A 10819-nucleotide genomic window follows, 5' to 3' on the forward strand; every position below is an offset into this window, starting at 1 on the left:
CCGTCGAGTCGATTCTGACTCATAGCAGCTCTATAGGACTGAGCAGAACTATCCCACAGGGTTTCCAAGGAGTGGCTGCTGGATTTGAACTGCCGGCCTTTTGGTTAGCAGCTGAGCTCTTAGCCACTGCATAACCAGGGCTCCCTGTGCAGAGTTAATTACTGCTTACTCGAGCTTACAAATGTTTATACCTGTATTTATCACATTATGATTCTGTATTTGTTAACTCATCACCTCTCCAGCTAGACTGGGAGCTCGCTTTCTAAAGTCACAGACTGAAACTTAGTCCCCTGCATCCTAAGTAATCAGATGCCACGAATAGAGGTGAATGTAATAACCCAAGAAAAGGTTTACACACAGAAAAAAACAATCTTTGAAGGTTACAAGAGAGGGGAAGGCTGGGGAGGGGAAATCACTACCTAGTTTGTTTGTTTTTTTTCACATCGCCTTCAAGTTGATGCCAACTCATTAGAGCCCTGGTGGCGCAGTGGTTAAACATTTGGCTGCTAACTGGAAGGCCGGCAGTTTGTATTCACCAGCTGCTCCTTGGAAACCCTATGGGGCAGTTCTACTCTGTCCTATAGGGTCGCTATGAGTCAAAACTAGATAGTGAACAGGTGTTCACTTTGGTGAAGGGAAAGACAACACACAATATAAGGAAAGTCTGCACAACTTGACCAAGGCAAAGTCACAGAAGCTTCCCAGGCACACCCAAACACCTTGAGGGATTGAGTTATTGGGGCTTAGGACTGGGGACCATGGTCTCAAGGGATATCTAGGTCAACTGGCGTAACATAGTTCATGAAGAAAATGTTCTACATCCTACTTTGGTGAGTAGTGTCTGGAGTCTTAAAGGCTTGTGAGTGGCCATCAAAGATAAACCCATTGCCCCATCCTGTCTGGAACAAAGGAGAATGAAGAAAACCAAAGACACAAGAAAAATATTAGCCCAAAGGACTGATGGACCCCATGAATCACAGTGTCTAGCAGCCTGAGCCCAGAAGAGCTACATGGTGCCCAGCTACCACCACCAACCACTCTGACAGGGATCATGATAGAAACAAACACAAACCAAAATTCAAATTCACAAAAAAACACCAGACTTACTGGTGTGACAGAGACACAGCAACCCCTGAGCCTATGACCCCCAGACACCCTTCTAACTCAGAATTGAAGCCACTCCAGAAATCCACCTTTCAGCCATCGATTAGACAGGCCTATACAACAAGCGGAAACCCTGTGGTGTAGTGGTTAAGTGCTATGGCTACTAACCAAAAGGCTGGTAGTTTGAATCCACCAGGCACTCCTTGGAAACTCTATGGGGCAGTTCTACTCTGTCCTATAGGGTTGCTTTGAGTTGGAATCCACTCAGTGGCAACGGATTTACACAACAATAGTACACGTGAGGAATGTGCTCAGTTCAATGAAGTACAGACCTAATGGGCAACACCTGCCAAAAGCAAAGATGAGACAGCAGGAAAGGACAGGAAAACTGGACAAATGGACACAGGAAACCCAGGGTGTAAAGGGAAAGGGGAAGAATACTGACACATTGTGGAGACTGCAACCAATGTCACAAAACAATTTGTGCATAAATTTTTCAATGAGAAACTAATTTGCACTGTAAATTTTCACCTAAAGCACAATAAATAAAATCCCAACCCTCTCCCCACAAAAAAAGAACGGAGGTGGATGGATGGAAAGGGGTAAATCCCAGAAGCAGAGAATTCAATGTTTGGAATAAATAGGTTTTTTCCTCCAGGGTTTTTTGCCCAATTGTTCATAGTCAAAAAAAGTAAAAGACAAATATTAGTGATGTTAAGCCACTAAGTTTGAACGCAGGAGGAAACATGTTATTAGAGAAGCCTTTACTGTTTGGAGCTGCGGTGGCGCAGTGGTTAAAAGCTATAGCTGCTAGCCAAAAAGTTGGCAGTTCGAATCCACCAGCTGCTTCTTGGAAACTGTATGGGGCAGTTCTACCCTGTCACATAGGGTCACAATGAGTTGGACTTGACTCAACAGCAATGGGTTTGGTTTCTCTACTCTTTAAAGTAGAAAACTCTAGGCTGCCAAGTACAAAACCGTTTCCTCTTCTCCGGCTGGGGCTTTGAAAATAAAAAGTGAGAATGGTCTGAGGTGACTCACTGATGACAGTATTTCACCCAGCAATCCTTTCTTCAATTTAGGTTTGTAATCATAAAATAACTGGCTCTGGAAGATAATTATATACTTCAGTGATGAATACTCTTAAAAGATAAGCAAGGTATTTTATTTCTTAGAATTTAAGAGCTTCTGGGTACCCAGCATTTGACTTCCAATCATAAATTGCACATGACTTCATAACTCCTGCTGGATGAGGTCAGCTACTATTTCACAGACAAATTGTCCTTATATGCTATCTACAGGGTAAAATAGCCAGGTTCAGATGAGTAGGATTTAAAACAGTAGGACTACAAGAAAAGTCCCTCTGAACATATCTGGTAAACACTGACTGAATGAGCACAGTGGGTCATGCAGGGGGTTAGGTGCTGGCAATATGAAGATGAACAAGACACTGAGGAGCTCCAACCCAAGGAAGCTGTTGAATGAACAATCTCAACCAAACTCAAGTGTTGCATCAGCTGTGGGTACCAAGTGTTATGAGAACACAAAGGAAGCAGTGACTAACTCTGTCTGGGGAGTCATCAGGGTGTGTGGGGTGATGGTGAATAGTGCGAGATAAAACTGGAAAGAACCAGATTAAGGTCGCCTGGTCCACTTCTCATTAGTCACACTTTCCTTACACAACTGCATTCACTTCCAAGGCTTCAACTGCTACCCCCACCAGCCAACAACTTCCAAATCTGAATCTCAGCTCTCATCTTTTCCTTGACCCCAGGCACATATTCCAATTTACCTCCGAACATCTTTATCTGTGTGTCTCACAGGCACCTTATACAAAATATGTTAATCTCCTGAGATTACCTCTTCCTTTATTTTCATCCTTGGGTTTTAGAGTCAGTATCCAAATTAGAAATCTCAGTGTCATCTATTCTTCCTTGTCCCTCATCTCCAAGTGGCCAACAAGTCCTGTCAATCCTATTTGCAAAATCTCTCCCAAACCATCACTTCTCCATCTCTCCAACTACAAAACAGCCATAAATTAGTCTATATATCTACCTACTCCAAACTCTATTCCAATTCATTTATTCGTTCAGCAAGCTGGATGCAAGGCACTATGGGTACTGCAGCAAATAGGACAAAACAAGCACAGTGCCTGCTTTATGGAGCCTTCTTCTTTCTATTCATTCATTCCAGTCAATTTCCTTTCAAAAATGAATCTGATCATGCCCTATACCAGCTACAAGTCTTCAGTAGCCTCCCACTGCCTACAGGATAAACTTCAAACTCCTAGCATGGTGCACAAAGCTCTTTACCATCTGGCCAATCCTACCCTTCCAATCTCTTGTTCTGCCACTGTCTCCCAGGCCCCTTAATGACAGGCACACTGAGCTACTTCCCTTTTATTAAAACTGCATTTGTCTCTTCAGTCCTCCTCGTCTTTGCAAATGTTATTATTTCCTGTACCTGGAATGCTCTTCTTCCTCTTCTCCCTCTTCAGAATGCCTACTCCAGGAACGTGGCGTTTCCCTGCCCTATCATGGCACTCATCGGATGGTATGAAACTCTGTTTAGAAGTCTGCTTCTCCCACTTTGTTGTGAGCTCCTGAATGGACAGGAGCTGGATCCCATTCACTGTTTTGCTCAGCCTGAGAGGGGACTCACTAATTACTTAGTAAGGGTCTGCTGACTGAGAAAGCACAGAAGCAGCACAGAAACCTGGAGAGGCTAGGAAGCAAACATCAGGAGATGTCAAACTGGGAGAGGGAGTCTGACCCTCACCTGATGGCCTGCCCAAAGTATTTACCTCGTAAAATACTGGTGGTGCAATGGTTATGCATTCGGCTGCTAACCAAGAGGCTGGCGGTTGGAACCCACCCAGTGGCTCCACAGAAGAGCTGGTGATCTGCTTCTGTAAAGGCTACAGCCAAGAAAACCCTATGGGGCAGTTCTGTTCTGTCACATGGGGTCACTAAGAGTTGAAATCAACTCGATGGCGCTGAACAACCTCTCTCCTCAAACTGACTCTCAGCTGATGATCGTGATCCTTATTTCACCAAGAAAAATGACACACTCAAAAGACCTTCCACAAATTCCTATTACACTTACCTGAGTTGGCGCTAATGTATTTTGTCATCCCTCCTGCAATTCTATCCTCTCCAATCCATTACCAGTTTTCCCCCTCTCTACGAGGCCATTTCCATCGCCTTACAAACATGCTGTAATGCCTCCCACAAAAAGAAAAGAAAAAACCCTCAACTGCTTTTACCATTTCAGCAACCACCCCATGTCCCCCCTTTCTAGGGAAACGCTTCCAAATAGTTGTTTTAACCTACTGTCTCCAATTCCTCACCTCCCCCTTCTCCTCGAGGTCCCTTGCACATGGAAAGCCTGCTCCTACCAGGCTTTCACTCCTAAAAACTGCTCAAGTTTGCAAAGACCTCCAGTACTCATTTACTTAAGCAGGTTTAGAGTTGATCATTCCCTCCATCTGAATACCTTCTTCACCTGGCTTCCTGGATGTCACTCACTTTTGGTTTTACCTATATCAGTGGCCATCCCTTCTCAGTCTCCTCTGCTGATTTCTCCCCATCCCCCCAATCTCTTAACATCTGCATGCCCCAAGGCTCAGTCCTTTCCATAACTTTACATACCATCTATATTTGTAACTCCAGTCCAAGAAGACTCTGAATGCCAGACTTATATACCCAACTGCCTATTCGACATCTCCTCTTGGATGTCTAAACAGGCATACAGAAACCTAACATGTCTTAAAACCCAAATCTTGATGACCTCCCCCCTTCCCAGTATTCTCCATTTTAGGAAACTGGAACTCCATCTTTCCAATTGCTGAAGCCAAAACATTTGAAGTCATTTCCGACTCCTTTCTTTCTCTCACACCCCACGTCCAATCTGTCACCAAATCCTGCTGGCCCTACCTTAAAATCTAAGTAACATCCAACCACTCCTCACTACCTTCACTGTTACCACTGTGGTCCAACCCACCATAACTCACTGGGGATTACTGCAATACCTCCTGACACCTTCTACTTTCAACATATCTGCCAGAGTGATCTTTCAATATCGCTGTCAGTTGCTGTCGAGTCAGTTCTGACTCATGGCAGATCATGTCACTTGACTGCTCAATTCTTCCAACGGCTTCCCATCTCAGAATAAAAGCCCACAATGGACTACAATGCCTACACAATCTGGCCACGCCTACCCTTCTGACCTCCTCTCTCCCACTCCTCCTTGCTTACTCTACCTCAGCCACACTGGCTTGCTGTTCCCGGTACACTTTCCACCTCAGGGCCTTTTGCACTTGCTGTTCTTGCTGGGAGATTCTTCTCCCAGTTATTCACATGGCTCACTCCCTCACCTTCTTGGGGTTTTTGCTCAAACTGCCATCTTCTTAGTGAGTGCTTCCTTGACTACCCTTCCCAACCCCTCATCCTGATTTTTCTTCATCACACTCATTACCATATAACATATTGTTTATTTTGCTTCATTTATGTTGTTTATTGTCTCTCTCCCCCCACTAGAATATTAGTTCCATGAGGGCAGAGAATTTTGTTTTGTTCACTGCTGTAACCTTGGGGTCCCTTGCACATGGAAATGGCTCACACAGTTACTCGTTGAATGAATGAGAAATTCTGTTTGCTACTAGAATGTCTTCACTACTTAACACTTGCTAATCTCCTTTACAGAGAGTACGAGAACAAGCTAATGGAACTCCTGCCTATTTGCCGACTATGTGGCTTTTACGCCCCAACAAACGTGCCCCTGTGGGCGGATACTGAGACCCGACGTTTTCAAAATCGAAGATGCAAAGGCCCACACTGCGCTTGGGAGGGGAAATGGCCCTGGTAGCTCAGTACACGCAGGCCGCCGTATCAAACGAAGGGATTACGGGCCTAGCTTTCCCGGTCTCTCAGGCACCTGCACGGCCGAGGCCAAGGCGTGGCAGCCACTTTCCGGCCCTTACCAATGTTGCCTTCGATGGAGAGCCTTCGGGGGCCGCGCTCCGCGTGCATGCCCCTGGAGGGGGACGCGCCCTCGAGTGGACTCTGTGCCATGGAACTGGAAGATGCGCGCAGAAGCCTTACAAACTGCCTTCCCACTCCCATCCCGCCCAGGAACCTCGCACCGACCACTTCCGTCGCGGGGACTTCCGCCTTGAGCACAGCCTTTCACGCGCTCCGGCGCACCTCTGACGTCAGAAGATCGCCAAGCAGGAAATGGGTGGGGCTGAGCTGACAGGGAGGAGGGGAGCCAGGGACCACTCAGCACTCGCGACCGAGCCTTGGGAGTGTGCGGAAGTGTAAGAGTTTGCTGGTAACCGGAGATGTGACGGGGGTTAGCCCCTCCGTTTTGTTCATTGAACAGATAACGTATTAAAAGAGAGAGAACTCTACAATCCCATGACCTTTGCATTTTGTGTAACTTTAAAATAGATTAAATTTGATAACTAAAGCCAAATTAAAAGAATTGTAATTTTAAAAGAGGTTTCTTATTTCCAGGTGTGTGTTGTCTGGTTTTTAGTCTAGTGTGGGCAGAAATTGAACAGTTTTAAGTAGGGAAATGACGCAATCTGATGCTTTACACAAATTAATTTTTTTTCCCATTCCCTGTAACTCCCAGCATAATGCTGGTACGTTATTGAATAAGTTGGCAAATCAGTTCATCATTTACACCCACCTCTCATTTTCTCTCTTGAATAAATAAATGTTCACTCAATCTAATTGCATAAGAGTAAAAATATCCCATTAGGTTAAGGTGGTTGGAGGTTCAGGAATGTGATCGGAACTCAGTTTAAACCATATACACACATGGGGTTTTGTGGGCGCAAACAACAGTAGGGATATAGTGGATCAAAATGGGATTTGTACAAGGATGAGAAGAGCCAGAGAAAGAGTAAAACCAAAGAAACCGAGCCAGTTGCTGTCCAGTTGCACAGCAACCCCATGTGTGGCAGAGTAGAACCCTGCCCCCTAGGGTTCTCAAGACTGTGACTTTAAGGAAGCAGATCACCAGGCCTTTGTTCTGAGATGCCTCTGGGTGGGTTCTAACTGCCAACCTTTCAGTTAGTAGTAGAACAATTAACCATTTGTGTCAGCTGTAAGACTGGAGTCCTACTGTCTGTGCAGAGCTGTGCTCTTCTGATAGGCAGGACCCTAGGGAGCTGCTGCCATCCAGTGAGGCCTTGACTGGCTTCCTTCTGCCACACGTCATTGTCATAACAACCTTAGTACTAATGATTTATGAAACCTAGTCAGAGGTAAGAAGGCCGGGTGGTTGATTTAGAAATAAAATTGGAGCCATTATTCCTTGTCCTTGAGCATGAAGAATGTGTCTGAGCTAAAGCTGGACTCACAAGGACACATCAACTGGGCCCTGAGGTATAAAGACAATAGCTAGGACAACCTCAGAAAACATCTTTTAGGGAAACTTTCACATAAACAAATCAAGCAGAGTACAAAAGACCCACATATTTTCTACTCATCTTTTTCTGTTAGGATTTAGTAAATAGTAAGATTTGTTGAACCAATGAAGACTCTCCTGTTACTGAAACCTGTACCAACGATTATTAAGAAAGACAATTCAAAATGTAGAATCATGGTGAGTTAGCAGTTTTTAGCCAATCTGTGCAAAGGTGAAGCTTTCAATGATTTTATCCCTTTGTAATGTTAATAAATACTGATGATTCTGTATGTTCCTGGGACTTAGACAGACATGGCCCTGGCAGCATGCTTGTCTGTTTCCCATTTTTGCCTCTTTGAACATATGTTGAATAAAACCGTTCTTTTTGCTGTACTGTATACTATAACTTTGTGGTGGTTTTTACCCTAGGACATGGTGCAATGTGTAAAGTACTCAGCTGCTAACTGAAGGGTTGGCAGTTTTAACCTACCAGCCGCTCTGTGGTTGAAAGACCTGATGATCTGCTCCCATAAAGACTACAGCCTATGAAACCTATGGATCAGTTCTACTGTGTCCTATATGGTCGCTATGAGTCAGAATCAACTTGATGGGAGCACAATAACAACAACAGTCAGAAGGTGCTTCCGCCTTCTATCTCTTAAGCCAGAGAAGTCAAACCAGGAGTCAGAGGCCAGCTGGCATTCAAGCAGCTTTCTTAGATGTGAGAGGTTTTAGGAGACAGAAATCTGGCTGCAAGGGAAGTGGGGAGGAGCCGGTGGCTGGGACACCTGTCTTAAAGCTGGTTGCATAACAAGCCTAGGACCTTTTTCTTATATTATGGAGGGTTTTATGGGATGATTGAAGCCATGTTTGCATGTTAAACACATTATTTTTAAAATAGATTGTAAATTTGTTTAGGATAAGCAGGGTGGGGTGCTAATGGATGAAGTCTGTCTCACCTTCTACCCCCACTCCTGCAGCCAACTCTAAAAATACTGCTTCAATTTCTTTATTTATGTCAACTCAGGCTTGGAAAATATTCATCTAAAAAACTTTGAGAGCTCTCTCTGTGCCCAGGGGTCCCCCTGCCCTCAGGGTCGTTATGAAGGTTAAATGAGGGAGTTGTCCCCAGGCCTAGGTACAGACAGGCATTCCCAAAAGTTATAATTTTTTAAAACTATAGTAAAGTATAACATGCTCTGAAGAAAAGAGCACTATGGTATGTGTATAGCACAATGAAAATTTCACAAACAACACACCTGCGTCGCCTGGATCCAGATCAAGGAGAACACTACCAGCATCTCCCAAAGCCTCCCCCATGCCCCATACCAGTCCCTATCCCCATTTTTGTCCACTAGCCCGACTTCTAACAGCAGAGATTAGTCTTGCCTGTTCTTTATAAATGTGAAATTATGTATAGTGGATCCCTGTTGGCCTAGTTGTGGCTTTTCTGCTAACCAAAATGTCAACAGTTTAATCCGCCTCCTTGGAAACCTTATTGGGCCATTCTACTCTGTCTTACAGGGTTGCTATGAGTCTGGAATCGACTTGATGGTAGTGGGTTTGGTTTGTTTGTTTGTTTTTTTGGTTTCTTTTGTATCTGGGTTGTTTCATTCAACATAATATCCGAGAGATTTATCCACATTGTGTGTGTAGTTGTAGTACGTTTATACTCACAGCTGTATAGTATTTCACTATGTCACTATACCACAATTTATTTTATCCGTTCAACTGTTGATGGACATTTGGGAGTTTCTAGATTTGGGCTATTATGAATAGTGTTGCTATGAATATTCTTATACGTGTCTTTTGGTAAACATAAGTGTGCATTTATGTGGGGTGTATACCTAGGAGTACAATTGCTGGGTCATAGGTTATATGTATGTTCAGGTTTAGTACGTATTCCCAAACAGTAGCTAGTTCCACAGGGTCTGAGTTTACCAACTTACACCACCACCACCAGGGAGTGAGAATTCTGATTGTTTCACATTCTCGCCTGCAGTAGGTATTGTCAGGTTTTTTCATTTTATCCATTCTGGTGTGTATGTATCTTATTGTAGTTTACATTTGCATTTTCCTCATGGTTAATGAAGCTGAACACCTTTGCATATGTTTACTGGCTTTTGGGTATCCTGTTTTGTGAAGGGCCTGTTCGAGTCTTGTATCCATTTTTCTATTGCATTGTCTGTCTTTTAATTCTTGATTTATTATTCTTCATATATTCTGGATCTGAGTTCTTTGCAAATATTTTCTCATTCTGTGGCTTGCTTCTCAGAACTTTAAAAAAAATTTTTTTGATACATAGTGTAAAGTAAGAAACAAATTTTTTTTTTGCCTAAATTGCTCATCAGTTATCCTAATATCATCATTACTAACAATGGTCAGCTATAGTCTCATCTGCATCAAAGATGTCCGAATGTGCTAGATTGTGTCCCTTTGGTTAAATTAAGCTGGGAAATACATTTCCAGAATCCCCTCCCTACAGATCTCTAAGTTAGAGTTGGCCAAAAGGGGAGCTGGTGTGAGGTTTGGAAAGCAGAATGGGAACATCAGCCGCTCCTCTTGGGAGGTGTCAGTAATCAGATGACAGACAGAGGTGACCGTCAGAGAGATCCCAGCTAGCCCTCTCCGATTGCGAACAATCCCGTCTAGGCCTTCGCTTCCGCAGTTCTTCCCACCTTTGGGTAATTTCTCATTTCTGTAACAAATCCCACGGTCCCATAATACTTGCAGTGCTTTGCTCTCCTGACTGAATACTGACCCCCACACCTAATAATACAGGAGGCATCCAGTGAGGTGGCTCAGAGTGTGGCTGGATTCAGATGGCTTGGGGGTAAGGAGTAAGAGAGCATCCACAAGCAGGACTTAACACAATGCCTGGCCCGCAGCATCCAACAGACAACGTAAAAATTATAAATAATGGCTGCCTTCAGCTTGACCCTCAGTGCCTGGGACATTGTTTCTATTTATCGTTAGTTGTTGGATTTTCACTTTTTTCAAGCCACTGTAGCTGATCATGTACCCCTTCCTCTCTATCAGCAGAAGCTGACCACTGAAGGATTCTGGGACTGCATTTCCTGAAAAGGGGCAGGACTAGGGGAGGAGGGGAGGAGGTTGGATATGGGAGATAGGAAAGGGAAGTGTATATCCCAACCTCCTGCAAGGCTTACTTTTTTCTTATTGTGGTAAAAAAAAAAAACATATAGCAACACATTTGCCAATTCAACAGTTTTTACATGTACAATTCAGTGTCACTGATTATGTTCAACATGCAACCATCACCACTACCATTTTCCAA

At 44.0% G+C, this 10819-nt stretch overlaps 1 protein-coding gene across 3 annotated transcripts in view; it reads right to left on the bottom strand.

The window, feature by feature from the left end:
• The window catches only part of DGUOK (deoxyguanosine kinase), a 30964-nt gene extending 24707 nt beyond the window's left edge, over positions 1-6257 (bottom strand). The window contains exon 1 of one of the 3 annotated variants that reach the window (XM_049856954.1): positions 6086-6257. In XM_049856954.1, coding sequence (XP_049712911.1) covers positions 6086-6227 — 142 coding nt within the window. In that variant the 5' untranslated portion in view covers positions 6228-6257. The remainder of the gene's footprint in view (positions 1-6085) is intronic. The other 2 variants (XM_049856955.1, XM_049856956.1) reach the window with 2 other exon arrangements.
• Between the last annotated feature and the right edge of the window lie 4562 nt (positions 6258-10819).

This window comes from Elephas maximus, chromosome 17 (genome assembly GCF_024166365.1).
Source record: "Elephas maximus indicus isolate mEleMax1 chromosome 17, mEleMax1 primary haplotype, whole genome shotgun sequence".
In the NCBI taxonomy this organism is placed as follows: domain Eukaryota; kingdom Metazoa; phylum Chordata; class Mammalia; order Proboscidea; family Elephantidae; genus Elephas; species Elephas maximus.